This window comes from Pinus tabuliformis, chromosome 8, assembly GCF_031772625.1.
Source record: "Pinus tabuliformis cultivar Carrire ecotype Pingquan chromosome 8, CPIR1, whole genome shotgun sequence".
Taxonomy (NCBI): domain Eukaryota; kingdom Viridiplantae; phylum Streptophyta; class Pinopsida; order Pinales; family Pinaceae; genus Pinus; species Pinus tabuliformis.
In genome coordinates this window covers 1,278,919,768-1,278,937,733 of record NC_142294.1, presented here as the reverse complement: position 1 = coordinate 1,278,937,733, position 17,966 = coordinate 1,278,919,768, and the positions used below count along the sequence as shown (strand labels likewise).

Genomic DNA, 17,966 nt, shown 5'->3' with positions numbered 1-17,966 from the left:
AAAGGAAAACTCCAACAAGCAAATAAATATATGTCAACTTAATGCACAAAAAAATACAATTATTTTAGTTACATTGATTGTCTAATGCATCTAATATAATCTAAATTATATGTTATTTCCAACATCAATTTATGAAAACCAATGTTTTTTTTTAAGAATATGCAGTGGGAAGATATTCCTTTTAGCGAAGAGAAAATATTTAACTTTGTAATATTCGTACTTATGACATACAGTAATAAACAAAGAAAAAACTCACATGCACACAAATAATTCAGATACATAAGTAGACACAGAGAAAATCTCAAAAAATATCATATGGCTGACCCATTTATTATATGGAGCAATAGTACAATGCTAAATGAAAGGAGTGCATGTGGGCATGCCAAAATGGCAAGCTAGACAAGTCTGAGGTAAAAAACTACAATGCCTAAATGTCGAAACAATCTACCCCAACTATGCTCTGTGCTGCCCTGAATAAGTTCTCAATATGCTAGAAAAAACCTACTGAATTACCCTCCTCTGCTGCCCAAAAAATTCTGGCAAATTACATCCAGGCTCCTCTCCAAAAACCCACCAAAACCTAGAAAGGGTTTGACCTATTCCTGACCTCCAAAATTGACCCCTATTTCATCGTGCTCCATAACTCGTTGGAAATTTTGGCCCACCTGATGAATTACTACTTCCAACATCCAAAATTCTAAGGATTTACCCCACCAGAAAGCCCCCCAATTCCCTTTCTCAAATATCCCCCCAACGATCTCCTCTCTAGCTCCAGCATGTGCCCAAAGAAGCCTCCTCCGCTGGCCCACGTAGTTAGCCAATTGCTTGTGTTGCTATAGTAGAATTCCTCCTGGATTTGACTAAACTCTACCTAAACAATTCCATCAAATGGTGATTCCAAACTCTTCTAGAGATTTCAGAAATACCTTTTCTCTATGCTGCCCCTACAAGCAAATCGAACTCCTCCACTCTGACTTGGAAATTGCCTCGAAACTCCCACAAATTACATAAACATTGATGTCGAAGGTGCTCACATGGAAATAGTCTTCTCTAATTGGGTTGGAACTCAAATTCCATTGAAGCAAGGGGTGATAAATGCACCTAAGAATTTCAGGTGCAGACTCGGCTAAACATCTCAAACGTGCTAGGTGCAAGTAAATGTCCAATTGTCAAAAAAACCCCTTCAGTCGCCTTCTTCCTTATATTTATAATTTCCTCCTTGTCTCCCAATGTGGGTCCCTTCCATCTAGGAATTATTTTGGAACTGTCTAGGGACTCTTTAGCCCAAGAAATTACAAACCTGGAAAAATAATTATATAATAGTACTATCAGACAACTATTACTAAGAGAACAAAATAGACTACTCTATACTTGGCCCTTCGTTGCTAGGAAAATAAAGCAATGGAAGATACACTGAATCGGAGGCAAACCATTTCCTTCAGAATATCTGAGCTAGATATGAATTAAAGATTGCAATAAGAATGTAATTGTCACATAAGAAAAACAACTACTAACTATAATTTTAGGGAAAGTCGAACCCAGAAGAAATAAACCCCAACAAGCAAGTTATTGTTGTAAAGAAATATTACCAAGATGAGGGAAAAGGGTCAAATTTCCTTACCCCCTTGTTGTGAATAGGCTAAAATGATAGTGACATACATCAAACCAAATGAACAGGAAAAGTTGGATTACACTTTCCAAGAAGAAAACAACAGGAAGAAAACATGTAAATGTGGGCATTAAATCTTTATAACGATTATGTGTATATATAAAACTGGAATTGTGTAAAAGCGCCGACCTTCTGTGAGAAAATATAGATAGATATCAAACAAAACATCCTAAATATTTAAGACAGAGTCTTTAAAATAGGAAGGAGGTTTCCATATAAAAACATTATCAACTCATAATCGATATCATAGTAGTTTGGTACTCTTTGTATCAAAAAATTACAAACTCATATTTCATCGCACACCGAGAACTGAAAACGACAGGCACAGAGGCCACATGGCCTAAATCTAAGAGGATTTAGCCTTGAGGACCAATTACAGTTATAAAAAAGAGGTACACCTATCAGACATAAACTTAGACCAATTTAAGAGTATTATAGTGAGATGGTCTGAAGACCCATAACCCAAGAGATTTCAGAGCACCGTCTCCACATTATCGAGACGCTGGAAGAGGAACGGGTCGGCGATCCTAGGACCGGATTTCGGAAGGAAGCCTCACTCTTGAACAACCATATTCAAGAAAAAATAAACCTCCAGCGAAACCTAGAAAACCACAAGAACAAAACTGGAAATATTGAAGCGAACAAAAACTATAGATTTATGATATTAAAGGCTAAACTATGAAACCCTGTACCTGGCTAGAGTTGTGAGCAAAAGGCTACTCCTTTGAATTAGAATCTATCTAAACCTCCTCTCTGAGCCTGGCAGATAAAAACATAATCATGGCGGAGACAAAATTGTGTGATGGAATGAATTTCAATGTTCCAAAGTTATGAGGTTGAAGGTGTGAGAAATATGGAGTTGTGGGTCAGAGCTAGGAGAATTTTCCAGAAGTAATGTGAATGCCAGAATACACCCCACAAGAAACTGACCAAAAAGATAGGGATTCACCCATCGTCATTGGATGATGTTTCCTTCAGAGGATGTGGATGAAGGGATACCCCCAAGGTAGAGCCAACAACTGTAAATTAAAATGAAGAGCCCAAAACCCTACTCCCACCAACTCAAGGGTAGCCAGGTCCACTACATTAGGACTTAACTTAATAACCTTGTACTTGGATAAAGACTTATTGCATTAATGTACAGTGAATTATATATATCAATATATTTAACCTATATAATCGGTGTAAAAGCCTTCAATGCAATTGTGATAGGTGCATTGGTTGTGTTGAATGTGATGTGTATATATTTACATAAGTATAAATATACTACATTCATTAATTTTTTATTATTAGTATTCATGTTTAGTATTATGTTTAGAGATGTGACAAGTGGTATCAGAGCACTCAGGTGACAAAGCGGAGACCTCTGAAAAATAAATGAATAACAACATTTGTGATAAGCACAGAGAAAGAAAGAAAAGAAACTAGCATGAGGAGGAATGGAATTACACTACATAGACTCGTGGTAGGAACAGGACCATCATCTTTTCAAGAAGCCAATCCTAAGGTATGGGTACAGTTGGGCGAAGAGTCACTCAATACCAACACTGCAATATTGGATGTTGTGCAAGAATTGGAGGATGAGATGGCATGGGTATAGGTAGATAATGAAAGGTTGATGCAGGAGCAGGAAAATATTATGAAGAGTCTGTCTGATATATAGAATAAACGACAACCCATTCCCAGTCCTGAGCACAGGAACATGACTGGTGAAAAATAATTTCGAACGAAGAATTTATAAACAGAAGGTGGTGAAGAAAATCAAGAGGAAGAATCTAATAATATATCGAACACAAAATGCAAAAAAGACAAAAAATAGAATTATAAGGATAATTTCGTAAAATAAAACCTCCCCTCTTTTATCGTTAACAGGAAGAGGTAGTTGAAGCCTGGCTTATCAATATGACTAAGTATTTTCAGTTGTATGAATATGACCATAATTTAAAGGCTCACTTCTCCATCTTTGAACTGCAAGGAAAAACCACCCTATGGTGCAAGGAAGTAAAAACGGTGCGTGGAGTAAATGAGTAGAGCATAACTTGGGAAAATTTTCAAAAGTGCTTTAAGGAGAAATATTTAACTGAAATATTTTATGACGAAAAGGAAAAAGAGTTTCATGATTTTTGATTGGGTCAGTTGTCTCTAGATGAGTTCATAGCAAAATTTACGTCCTTGCTTCGGTATGTTCCTTACATACGGGAAGAAAAAGTGAAAGTGCAGCGATTTATCAATAGTCTGTCATTTTTCATGAAAGAGCATCTCAATTTTGATAACCTTAAGACCATGGAAAAAGTTATAAGGAAGGATCGATTATGCTATCAACAAAATAGGCAAAAGGAAGATGTGGGAAAGAGATGGTCTGACAGAAAAGGGATTAATTTTTTTTTTTTTCCCATAAGGAAAAAGTCGTAATCTCTATTAATATGGAGAAATTACATTTTGCAGATGCTGATGCATATTCATATTGTGGTCCAGAGGCCTGCCTTGTACAGAAAAAAACCATGTATGTCTTGACATCCACGCAGGGAGTCCTTGTAACTGTAACTAGATATGTCCAAAACTTGGAAGAAACATGATATAAACACATTACATTTCGGCTCTATGCAGAGAGCGCTGCTGTAACTAGTTCATATATAATGATGTATATACATGTAAATACATATGTCAAAATCCACATAAAACAGAAAATGATTATATGAGGGTCTGAGACCCATTCCTAATAAGGTCATCAAAAGGTCTGTGGTAGTGTTGATGGAAGGTTCCATCAATCTCCTCCTGGATCAGCCAGTCGTCTCGTTGTCTGTGCGCTGCTTCTTTGGATAGCTGGTCTGCATCGGTGTTCTGTTTCCTATAGATATGGCGACAGACAAAGGATTCAAAATATGTGATCAGTCTTTTTGCCTCATCAAGAATATGTCTCAAAGAGTATGCATAGCAATGAGATGCATCGTTCAGCCAGTTGCAAACAATTTGTGAATCACCAAATAGTTGTAGGTGGCTGTAATGTTTTTGTAATGCAAAGTGTATGATATGTTTTGTTGTGCTTAATTCAGGAAAATTGTTGGTGCCTCTGCCAAGCTTAATCTGGTTCTTATAACAATGTGCATCGTTGAGGTATAGTATCGCTCCTCCACCACAGCCTGCTTCTTGAGCAGAGACATCAAAAAAAGCCCAAGGCTTCGATTTGTCAATACTTATAGGCCTGTTAGTGCGGTGGGGGGTAATAGAAACTACCTTAGGTAGTAAGTCATAATCAGAAATAGTGTGACTCAGTATTACAAGCCAATGAGGTGCCTTGTTATGAAAAATAATCTGGTTCCGAGCTATCCATATTGCCCAGCAAGCAAGCAATGGCATGTTGATGGATTTTCCAGTATGATCTCGGCACCAACAGCCCCAAGCCTCCATTATATTCGGACCCTGCCAGTCTTTGAGGGAAGGATAGTGAGCAGAAATATTTTGCCAAAAGTCTTTAGTAACATTGCATTTTAAAAAAAGATGTTCAGTGCTTTCCTCTTCTATACAGCAGAGATGGCATCTGAATGGTCCATGAAATGATCGCTTCATACGATTGGTTCCAGTAGGGATTTTGTCGAAGAGTATATTCCACATTAAAAGGCGAGTGCATGGGGCAGCTCCAAGCTTCCAGAGATCTTTCCAAATGGGGAGGATATTCGGGGGCTTGAATGGTTCCATGAGCTTTAAGTATCCCAATCTAGGGGAGTATATACCGTGTTTTGCAATGGCCCAGATAATCTCATCAGGGCCTTCAGTGAGTCTGATATGAGCCTATGTGAGAGCATCTGTAAAGTCCCACCATTCTTGCTGCCACTGTTCATGGATCTCTAAAGTACGAGAAGTTGCCCAAGCATGTTGAAGAAAGGTAGAATTGTCACTATCTCCAATGTGTTTAATATGTGTAATACCTCTGCTGTGAAGGTGCCTTATCGGTCCTTCAGATAATCTGTGAATATTGTCGCACCCCACCAATGGATCCACCCCTATCCGTACATTATTTCCTTCCTTAATGCGCCAAGTAATGCCTTCCCGCAATAGAGGTAGTGAGAGGAGAACAACTTTCCAAATATTGGATATATTGTGTCCAGGTTCATGTTGTTGACGAAACCAATCCATAAGGTGTGATGGCTTGATGTATTTAACTTGAGTGACACGAGACCATAGGCTGTCTGTAGTCAGGAGATGCCAACCAAGTTTGGCTGCCAAAGATTTGGCAAAGAAGTCAAGTTTCTTAATGCCCCAACCTCCCCAACGTTTTGGTCTAGCAATGGTGTCCCATTTAACCCAGGCAAATAGCTTCCCTGTGTGGTGACCTTTCCATAAAAATCTAGCACAAATACTTTGTAGTCTGCACAGGATGCCTTGAGGTATCCAAGCCAAAGTCATCCAGTAAACTAGTGTGGCTTCAATAACAGCTTTAATGAGGATCAATATCCCAGCTCTTGAAAGATATTTATGATACCATACCTGCAATCTTTTCTCCACCTTTGCTATTAACCAAGTCCAATCTGCAATCCTGTAACCGAGGGGTTTTAGTCTGTATCCCAGATATTTGATGCCGTCGGCTAGATTTAATGAGGTGAAGGGGAATTGATGGGATGCATATGTAGATTCATGACGAGTGCAACCAACAGCGTGATTGTAGATTTGCTTTCGTTTATCATCATGCCTGTGGCCTGTTGGAAGAGTACAAATATATGCTGGAGAGTAGTGGCATCACCTATGCATCCATTTAGAAATATGAGAATATCATCCACAAATAATAGGTGAGTAAGATAAAAATTATTAGAGATATTGATGCCGGTGATCTGATTCTTATCCCGGGAAGATGTGATGAGTCTACTTAAGCCTTCCATAATGAGTAGGAATAGAAGTGGAGATAGGGGGCATCCTTGCCTGAGTCCTCTTTCCGAGGTAAAGAAAGATGTGGCTTCACCATTGAGTAGAACATTGTATGATACGTCAGTAATGCAGCTCATTATCCATTTAATGTAGCTATAAGGAAAGCCAAGGTGAGTCAGAAGCAACCTTATATAAAGCCAGTTGGCTCTATCGAAGGCTTTGGAAAGATCCACCTTTAGTATCATACCCTTTAGTTTTTTGATATGAAGAGAGTGTAGGAGCTCCTAAGCGGTAGCGATGGCTTCATGTATCTGCCTGTGATTAAGGAAAGTGAATTGTTCAGGGGATATGTGGCGAGATAATATAGGCTTCAGACGATTGGCAATTATCTTGGAAATAATTTTGTATAGGCAATTGCAGAGGGATATGGGTCTGAAGTCATTGATTGAGACCGGATGGTTGGCTTTTGGGATAAGAGCTATGAATGTGGATTTGATAGCAGATGATATTCTGCCATTTCTTCTGCAGTGTTCAATAATATTGAGAAGATCATTGCCCAGGATATCAAGGAAAGCAATGTAAAATTCGATGGTCCATCCATCTGGGCCAGGGCATTTATCTTTCTTAAACCATTTAATGGTGGCTTCTAGTTCTTCCATGGTCACTTCCTTTATGAGATCGTCAGAATCTTCTTGTAGAACGAATCTGGGGAATTTTTCAGCCACTCTCATTATCTCCAGAATATTAGCCTCTCTGTGGGCTCTATAAATGCCTCTGAAGTCTTCTGTGGCTAATCTGGCTAGGTTCCTCTGTGATGTAATATTCTGATTCTATTCATCCCTCAATTCCCATATAGTGTTGATAGCTTTGCGTCCATTGGCAAACTTGTGGTAGAATTTTGTATTGTCATCCCCCTCTGTAAGCCATATAGCCCTGCTCCGAAGCCTCCAGGGTTCTTCTCTTTCCTTCAGAATCTGTGATCGTTTGGCAACGAGGGAGGTGTAATGTTCTTTGCTTTCCTGGTTAGGGAAGATACCATCATAATAGTCCTCATATGATGCTATAATCCTCTCAGCCTCCTTCAAGGTATGGTCATCACGGATGCGCTTCTTGTGTGCCCAGTGCTTGGAGATTCTCTTGAGCTCGGTTAGTTTCCTAATAAAACCTTCAATAAGGTTTTCATTATCCCTAATAGGATTGTTCTGCCAATAATCAGTAACCAGCTGAATGTAGGAGGGGTCCTTTAACCATGAGGAATTGAATTTGAAAGGGCTCTTGATCTTGTTATTGATGTCAGCCATCTCCAAGAAAATAGGACGATGGTCAGAGATGCCTCCAGATCCGACCCATTGCCCCCTGCTATCAAGAGATAAAAGGGATTAATTTTACCTATAACAACAATGAAAATAAGGCCATAGTAAACAAGGGACCCCATAAAGGGAAAGAAAACACAAATATGAACAAATGTCAACCCAGATTTAAACTTCCAAGTGAGCCAAGACTAATGAGAAGTCAGGCAAAACTAAAGTGGAAGTAGCAGCTAGACCCCTAGTAAAGTGTTGAGGATGTGGATGACCACATTACGTCAAAAAATATCCATACCATAAGGGAACTGTTCAGGTTGCATAGATTCAAGAAGCATCAACTTTGGGAGAAGTGGTAAGAAGTATTCCTAAAATCAATGTTTCCCTTGAAGACCATCAGGCAGAATACCAACCAACCATGATAGAATTTGAAGGTAAAATCTTTGACCGAATTACATCTATTTTAATTTATCTAGGAGCTATTTTGATTTATATTAGTCCCAAATTAGTGGAACAATGTTGTTTTCAAGCTATTAAGTTTAAGAATCCTTGGTTAGTACAGCTAGTCGCGGGAGCAAGAGAAGGGTGTTGGCCAAGGTCAGAACTGCCCCTTAAAGTTAGCAGGTCAGTCACTTATGGCAGACTTGATAGTGTTGCCACTAGGATCGCATGATATCCTAATAGGCATGGACTGGTCGGAAAAAATTGGTCCCTCATTAACTATAAAACCAAAACTATTAACTATATGGATGATGAAGGAAAGAGGCAGGAAATTCATGGCATACTAAGACCATTGAAATTAAGACCAGTAGTAGCCTCTCAATTAGCAAAATGTATCAGAAAAGTATGTCAAATTTTTGAAATATAGGTAGGATATACTAATTCGAAGGAAAAATATGTTTCTTTAGAAAATTTATTTGTGGTTCAGAATTTTCCGAACATTTCTTCTGGAAAATTCTGGGACTTCCTCCAAAGAGGGATATAGATTTCACCATTGAGTTGATCCTAGGATTTTCCCTGGTATCCCGAGCTCCTTATCACATGACTATACCAAAGTTAACAGAATTAAAAATGCAGTTACAATAACTGCTTGATAAAAAATATATCTGCCCAAGTGTATCACCTTGGGGAGCTTCAGTGCTTTTCATTAAGAAGAATGATGGAAGCTTGCAAATGTGCATGGATTACCACCAGTTAAATAAACTAACCATCAAGAATAAATACCATTTACCTTGTATACATGAGTTGTTTGATTAGGTGAAGGGTGCAATTTTGTTTTCAAAGATCGACCTTCGTTCAGGTTACCATCAGATTAGAATAAAGGAAGAAGATATAGCAAAAACAACCTTTAGAACTCATTACGGGCATTATGAGTTTGTTGTGTTGCCCTTCGGGCTAACTAACACTCCCGCGACCTTCATGTGCCACATGAACAGTGTATTTCATCATTATTTGGATAAAATTGTGTTGATTTTTATCGACGACACTCTGATTTACTCTTGGAATATAGAAGAACATAAGTAACGTCTCTGTATTTTTCTTCAAGTTTTAAGGGAACATCAACTGTATGCTAAGTACAACAAATGTGATTTCTTTAAAGAACAAATCCAATATCTAGGACATGTCATTACTGGGGATGGAATTGTTGTGGACTTGGAGAAAATAAAAACTATAATGGAGTGGCCAATACCAAAAGATGTGGCTGATTTAAGATCATTTATGTTTCTAGATAGATACTATAGGCGATTTGTTGATGTATTTTCTAGGGTGGCATATCCCACTACCTCTCTGCAAAAGAAATGAAAAAAATTTAAGTGGACCACGGATTTTCAAAGGATTTTTTATCAGCTTAAACATTTACTCACCACCACATCCATTTTGAGCATTTCAGATCTGAATAAAGATTATGTAATTTGAACATATGCCAACAAGGAAGGTGTAGGTGGTATAATAATGCAAGAGGGTAGAGTTATTTCCAATGCGTCTAGAAAGCTTCAGGAGAACGAGAAAGAATATTTTCCCTATGACTTAGAGCTAACAACAATCATTCATGCATTAAAGATGTGGTGACATTACTTGATGGGTAATAAATTTCTATTAATGATTGATCATCATAGTTTAACTAACTATTTTAAGCAGCCCACTATCAATGTTAGGCAAGCTTTTCGGGTCGACTTTCTAAGTGAATTTGATTTTTAAATCTAGCACTTGAAAGGAATGGAGAACCTAGCCGTGGATTCCTTAAGTAAGAAGGTAATGAGTATATATGAGATCTCTTTCAGTGAAGTGCAAACTATATTTAATGAGAAAATTAAAGAGGCAATAGTGCAAGATCCAGAATATAATTTTTTATGGCAACAAGAAAAAAATTTAAACAACGATGAACAACATCTGGGATATGAGGTAAATCAATAAGGTATATTTATTTATAGAGGGAAAATGTATATACCTAACTAGAAAAATATTTAAAAAATAATTTTAGATGAATATCATAAAGTTATGTATGCAGGCCACCTGGGATACCAAAAGCTAATTACTGCACTCATAAAGGAATATTTCAGGTCTGGTATGAAGAAAGAGGTAGCTGAGTATTTGGCTCGGTATTTGGAATGCTAGCAAGTGAAAGCAGAACACCATCACCCAGCCGGATTACTCCACCTGTTGCCTATTCTAGAATGGAAGTGGGAAACCATTTCCATCGATTTTATTATAGGATTACCTATGTCTAAAAACAAGAATGATTCAATAATGGTGGTAATATATAAGTTGAGAAAATCTACTCACTTCATACCAGTACAGTAAACTTACAAGGCTGTAAAAATTGCTAACATATTCATGAAAAGCATTTTTAGATTACATGGATTACAAAAGATTATAATTTTTTACCGCAATGTAAAATCTACATCAGCTTTCTGGAAGGCCTGATCTGAACGTTTAGGCACATAATTGCATTTCAGCAATGCTTACCACCCTCAAAAGGATGGGAAAAACAAGCAAGTAAATCAAATAGTAGAAGATATGCTGCAAAATTATGTAATGTAGCAGCCATCTAAATGGGAGTATTACATACATTTGGTAGAGTTTCCTTACAACAATAGTTACCATACATCACTACAAATGAGTGGTTTGAAGTATTATATGGATGCAATTGCAGGACAACCTTGAGCTGGGACAGCCCAGAGGATAAATTGATGCTAGGACTAGACATGTTAAGAGAAATGGAGGATATGGTTAAAAAAGTACATTCCAATTTAAAGGCCGCTCAGGATCGACAAAATAATTTTCTGATCGAAAGAGAAGTTTCCAGGAATTTCAAGTTGGAGATCATTTTTATGTTCATGTACAGGCCAAGAAGAGTACATTGCAATGGAGTGGATGTGCTAAATTAGCACCGTGATTCTGCAGTCCTTTCCAAATTTTGGCTGGAATCGCACCGATGGCCTACGAGCTTGCTTTGCCTAGCCACATACATGTGCACAATGTTTTCCATGTTTTTATCTTAAAAAAAATATATATACGATCCCGAATACATAATCAATTGGCAAGATATACAAGTAATTAGATCTTAAATAAATTTTTCCAAGGAAAACTTCCAAGGGAAAAGAACTGACTAAATTTTATTTTTTGTGTAGGTCGAACTAGAAGGCGAGTTCTTGGTCAAACCCCTTGTTATACTCGATCAGAGAGAATTAACGTTGCGGAAACGAGTTATCACCCAAGCTAAAGTGTAATTGAATCACTTTGGGATAGAGGAGTCCACCTGGGAGGATGAACAAGTTATGAGGGAGACTTGTCCAGATCTATTTGCAACAGAGAAACATTAGGACGATGTTTAATCTTGGGGGGGGGAAGACGTGATGTCTCGAGTAATTGTAAATGTCTAATTACAATAGTTAAACAAACTAGATATTACTATTTAAGTTTACATATTTTTTATTTCGATTAATTGTGCATGAGGCAAATGTTTTGATGACAAACATGTAATTCTCACATGTCAGGTAATTAGGGTAGGCGGTTACCTATCCCAAACTACTTCCTTGAAGATTTATTCTCAAGGAAGAGATCAAGAGTGTATGTGTACTTGAGATAGAAAGGGAGACTCAGGCTTGGAAGCAGGTCTCATGGTTGGGAGGTAAATTCGGAAGCATATAGTTGACTTGTTCCAAATAGTTGACATTGAACAATTACAAAGTCTAGATAAGTATTTATCACTTCCTGAAGGTTAAATGATCTGTTCAAACATAAATATATATGTTGTTGATTAAATGTATTCTTGAAAACAGTAGTATTTATGTTGTTGAATAATTATAATCTTGGAACAAAAATGTGTATAGTGTTAAGAAAAAGGAGTTAATTGAACCAGTTCAGTAAAGGCCAAATTCTTACTAAAAGAAATTTATAATCTAGAAGTCATAAAGAATAACTTGGTATGTTATGTTAATTAGGAAAAATCCGAGTTCTTAGGAAGAATTATTCTTCAAGGGTTACAAGTAGGAAAACCCTTAAGAAATCAAAGAAACAAAAAAAATATAGGATTTGTTTCAGAACTGTCTAGGGACTCTTCAACCCAAGAAATTACAAATCTAGAAAAATAATTATATAATAGTACTATCAGACAACTATTATTGAACGAACAAAATAAACTACTCTATACTTCACCCTTCGTTGCTAGGAAAATCAAGAAAGGGAAGATACACTTAATTTGGAGGCAAACCATGTCATTTAGAATATTTGAGCTAGAAAGGAATTAAAGAATGCAATAAGAACATAACGGTCACATAAGCAAAACATCTACTAACTAAAAATTTAGGGAAAGCTGAACCGAGAAGCATTAAACCCCAACAAGGAAGCTATTGCTGTAACACAATATTATGAAGATGAGGGACAAGGGTCGAATTTCGTTACCCCATTGTTGAGAATAAGGCTAAATGACAGTAACATAGATCAAACCAAATGAATAGGAAAAGTTAGATTACACTTTCCAAGAAGAAAACAGTAGGAAGAAAACCTGCAAATATGGGCATTAAATCTCTATAACGATTATGTGTATATATAAAAATGGAACTATGTAAAAGCACCGACTATCTGTGAAAAAATCCAAATAAATATCAATCAAACCCTTTTAAATCTTTAAGACAAAGTCTTTAAAATAGGAAGGAGGTTTCCATATAAAAACATTCACAACTCATAATCGATATGAAAGCAGTTTGATATTTCTTGTATCAAAAATTACAAATTCATATTTAATCGCACACCAAGAACCTGAAACAACATGCATGGAGGCCCCATGGACTAAATCTAAGAGGATTTAGCCTTGAAGATCTATTAAAATTAAAAAAAAAAAATGAGGTACACCTATCAAAAATAAACTTAGACCCATTTAAGAGTGTTATAGCGAGATGTTTCCTAGACCCATAACCCAAGAGTTCTTAGAACACGGTTTCCACATCACCCTAAGACTGGAAGAAGAAAGGTCGACGACCCTAGGACTGGATTTCTGAAGGAAGCATCGCTCTCGAACGACCATATTCAAGCAAAAATAAACCTCCAGCGAAACCTCGCAAACCACATGAATAGAATTAGAAATATTGAAGTAAACAAAAACTGTAGACTTATTATATTCAAGGCTAAACCATGAAACCCTATACCTGGCAAGGGTTGTGACCAAAAGGCTACTCCTTCGAAGAGGAATCTATCAAAACCTCCTCTGTGAACCTGGAAGATAAAAACATAATCATGGCAGAGACAAAACTGTGTAATGGAATGAATTTCAGTGTTGCAAAGTAATGAGGCTGAACCTGTGAGAAATATAGAGACGTGGGTCGAAATTAGGAGACTCTGCCAGAACTAATGAAATGCTGAAAAACACCCCAAAAGCAACTGACCAAAAAGATAAGGATTCACCCATTGTCGTTGGATGATGTTTTGTTTTACAAGACCGTTGATGAAGGGATACTCCCGAGGTAGAGCCAACAACTGTAAAGCAAAACAAAGAGCCCAGAACCCTGCTCTCACCAACTCACGGGTAGCTAGGTCCACTGCATTAGGACTTAACTTAATAACCTTGTACTTGGATAAGGACTTATCGCATTAATATACAGTGAATTCTATATATCGATATATTTAACTTATATACTCAGTGTAAAAGCCTTTAATGTAATTTTGACAAGTGCATTTATTGTGTTAAATGTGATATGTATATATTTAGATAAGTATAAATATACTACATTCATTAATTTTTTATTTTCACATTATTAATGTTTAGTATTATGTTTAGAGATGTGACAAAATATATTGAAAATTATAATAGGAAATCTTATATAATCTAATTATTCTAAAAAAAAAAAAAACTTAAAATTCAAAAATTTAAAATCTAATAAAATAAAATAGTTCAAATGTATTTTTACAAAGTTTTACAAATTAATAAAGGATTTAATAGAGAATTACATAAAAAAATTATATGTAAACTTAAAAAGGTTTAAAGATTTAGAATTTCTATCCAAATAATAAATGTTTATAAATTTCATAATTATTTTTAATTTTTAAATTTTTTTTTTTAAGATTCAAAATCTATAACGTTTAAAAATATTATTAAGAACATAGCACTATTGATTTTTTTAAAAGGAAATATATCAACTTACTTATAAATGTTCTTTGCTTTTATTTTATAATATATTGCAAATGGTGTAGAATCATATGTGAGTAATTGCAAACTCGATAATATTTTACTTTTTACATTGAACAACTTCGCAATCTACTTTGTCTTTATATAAATGAATTAACATGGGTTTTGAACTCACATTGATTTAATCCAAACAAACTGATAACCATTATTACATGAACTGTACACAAATATGGAGAGTTTAGTTGTAGATAGGGGTAATGGTTGAAAATACAAAAATATTACCAAGCCTGAAGTATGAAAATAATATTAAGATGCTTGAAAAAGATTCCACCATTTGTATGAAGATTGGAAGAGTGAGATAACACATTTTAAATACATTAAAAGAAAAGGAAAAATCCAACAAGAAAATAAATATATGTCAACTTAATGTACAGAGGAAGACAATTATTTTAGTTCCATTGATCATCTAATGCATCTAATATAAGTTAAATTATATGTTATTTCCAACATCAATTTATAAAAGCTAATGTTTTTTTAAGAATATGCAGTGGGAAGATATTACTTTTAGCGAAGAGAAAAGATTTAAATTTGTAATGCTCATACTTATGACATACAATAATAAACAGAGAAAAAACTCACATGCACACACAAATAATTCAATTACATAAGTAGATGTAGAGAAAATCTCAAAAAATATCAATTGGGTGACCCATTTTATTATAAATATGGAGCAATAGTACAATGGTATATGAAAGGAGTGCAAGTGGGCATGCGAAAAATGGCAAGCAAGACAAGTCCCATGTAAAAAACTACAATGCCTAAATGTGGGAATGATCTACCTCAACTATGCTCTGTGCTGCCCTGGAATAAGTGCTTAGTCTGCTAGAAAGAACCAACTGAATGACCCTCCTCTACTGCCAAAAAAATTCCATCAAATTAAGTCCAGTCTCCTCTCAAAAACCCCACCAAAAACCATAAAGTGTTTGGCCTATTCACGACCTCCAAAATTGACCCCTATTTCATCGTACTCCCTAAATCACTAGAAATTTCAGCCCACCTAATGAATTACTTCTTCAAACATCCAAAATTCCAAGGATTTACCTCTCCGAAAATCCCCCAATTCTCTAGCTCAAATATTCCCCCAATGATATCCTCTCTAGCTCCAATGTGTGCCCAAAGAAGCCTCCTACGCAGGCCCATGTAGTTAGCCAATTTGTTGCATGGCTATAGTAGAATTCCTCCTTGATTTGACTAAGATCTACCTAAACAATTCCATCGAATGGTGATGCAAAAATCACGGGGAGATCTAAGCAATAACTTTTGTCCATGCAGGCCCCTCCAAGCAAATTGAACTCCTCCACTACCCCTTAGAAATTGCCTTGAAACCCCCACAAATTACCTAAACATTGATGCTAAAGGTGCTCACATGGAAATAGGCTTCCCTCATTGGGTTAGCACTCAAATTTCATTGAACAAAGGGGCAAGAAACACGCCTCAAAATTTCAGGTGTAGATTTGGCTAAATATCTCAAGCGTGCTAGGTGTAAGTAAATGTCAAATTTTCAAAAAAACCCTTTAGTTGCCTTCTTCCTTATATTTATAATTTCCTCCCTGTCTCCCCATGTGGGTCCCTCCATCTAGAAATTTCGAAATCCATCCCTATAAATTTGAGTTTCTCCTTAAGGTGGTGCATATTTCATGAGGGGTGGCCCCCACATTACACCACCCTAATAATTTTGACCTCCCCTTCTCCTAAGTATTATTTCGAGGCACCTTGGCCCCCCTACAATAGTAAAAAATGCAAAATTGTGAATCTTCCTTTAGCAAACAAAAATTATTTTATGAAGGGACATTACAGTCCTCCCCTCCCAAATGTTTCTTGTCCTAAAGCAACTGCAAAGTAGGATGTTGAAGTATGTGTTCACCCTCCAAGTAGAATCCTCATTTGGTAACTTATTCTAGTGCACCAAATATTCTCTCATAATTTTCTCCTACACTTGCCCTCTCTAGTATCCAAGATAGCCACTGCCTCTAGCATTAAGTGCCCCTCATCATCAAGAGGGGATAGCTTTGTAGTAGTTGTCACTTGTTGTCCAAGCACCTTCTTGAGGCATTAGACGTGAAAAAAAATATGCACCTTTCTCTTGGGTGGGAGCTCGAACTCATAAGCCACCTTTGCAATCCGCCTAATCACCTTGTAAGGCCCATAAAAGTGTGCTTGTTCTGCTTCAAATTTCACTACCTATATGGTTGAAGGCATAAAAGTACTAAGTCTCCCACCTCAAGGTTCCTCTCAACCTTGTGCTATCTGCATATATTTTTTGCTAATTCTGGGCAATCTACAAGTTTTCTTTGAGCTAATTAAGGTTGTTTTGGCTCTACTAAATCCAATATTTGGCCCTTGGGGCCCTATTGTATCCAAAAAAAAGGTCAGAAAAATATAAATCATCATACCCATACAAAGAGTATAAAGGTGACATACCGATGAAAATATGGTAGGTGGTGTTGTAGTAATATTTTCCCAAGTGTAGCAACCTCGTCAAATCTCATTGTTGTCCTGTCACGTAATTCCGCAGGCACCCCTCCAACCACTTGTTGACTATCTTGGTATGTCTATCCATATGAGGGTGGTGACTAGTAATAAGAGTGAGGTCAATGCCCACTAATCTGAAAACCTCCTTCCAAAACACCCCAATGAAATGACTATCCGTGTCACTAACTATGGTCTTAGGGAGACCAGGGAAACGAAAGACCTCCCCAAAAAATAACTCCACAACTTGTGAAGCAAAGTACTTGGAGGGAATAGAAATGAAATGTGCATACTTCATCAACCTATCCACCACCACACAAATTTAGTCATGAACCCATACCATGGGAATCCTTGTGATAAAATTCATAGAGATGCTCTCCCAACCCCCTACAGAATGAGGAGCGGCTGTAGTAAACTAGTTGGATGGGTCAACTCCCCCTTTTTCCTTTAACAGACCTCACATTGTTGTACATGCCTCACCATATCCTCCTTGAGACCCTTCCACGTGAAATTCTCCCTGACCATCATGTAAGTCTTCAGGAACCCCTCATGTGATGACGAAGGTGAATCATGGGCTCCCTGGAGAATCCTCTCCCTCAAATACGAACTTGTTACCAGCAATATGTGCCCCTTGTAGTAACTGATGTTTGCCAACACCCAATAGCACTCATCCCCATGAGTTTCTTCCAAGATCTCATAGGCATGTTGATCCATGGAGTACTCCACCAAAATATGTTCCTTCCAATCATGGCAGATGCTCATGAGTGAAAGTGTCGCGAGCCTCCTAGATAGTGCATATGCCAGCACATTATTCTTTCCCTTGATATATTCTATATAGAAATCATAGGCCTAGATCCTGTTGACCCTCTTATGTTGTCTATCATTGAGGCCCTTCTGCCCCAGAAAATGACGAATATTGTTGTGATCAGCCTTCAGTCTAAACCTGTTTCTCACTAAGCACTACCGAAATTTGGCCAAT

General features: G+C 36.9%; 2 protein-coding genes across 2 annotated transcripts; both read right to left on the bottom strand.

Moving 5' to 3' along the window:
• Positions 1-4,360: 4,360 nt before the first annotated feature.
• Positions 4,361-5,365, bottom strand: LOC149240074 (uncharacterized). Its single transcript, XM_089370043.1, has one exon. It carries the CDS (start codon positions 5,363-5,365, stop codon positions 4,361-4,363), a length of 1,005 nt encoding a protein of 334 aa, XP_089226169.1.
• A 1,994-nt stretch (positions 5,366-7,359) lies between these two features.
• LOC149240073 (uncharacterized) lies at positions 7,360-7,830 on the bottom strand. The gene has a single exon (XM_089370042.1). The coding sequence runs from the start codon at positions 7,828-7,830 to the stop codon at positions 7,360-7,362; it is 471 nt and encodes a 156-aa protein (XP_089226168.1).
• Between the last annotated feature and the right edge of the window lie 10,136 nt (positions 7,831-17,966).

Excerpts from the sequence above, each read along its gene's own strand:
- LOC149240074 (XM_089370043.1), bottom strand. The coding sequence starts at position 5,365 with ATGGAACCATTCAAGCCCCCGAATATCCTCCCCATTTGGAAAGATCTC.
- LOC149240073 (XM_089370042.1), bottom strand. The coding sequence starts at position 7,830 with ATGGCTGACATCAATAACAAGATCAAGAGCCCTTTCAAATTCAATTCC.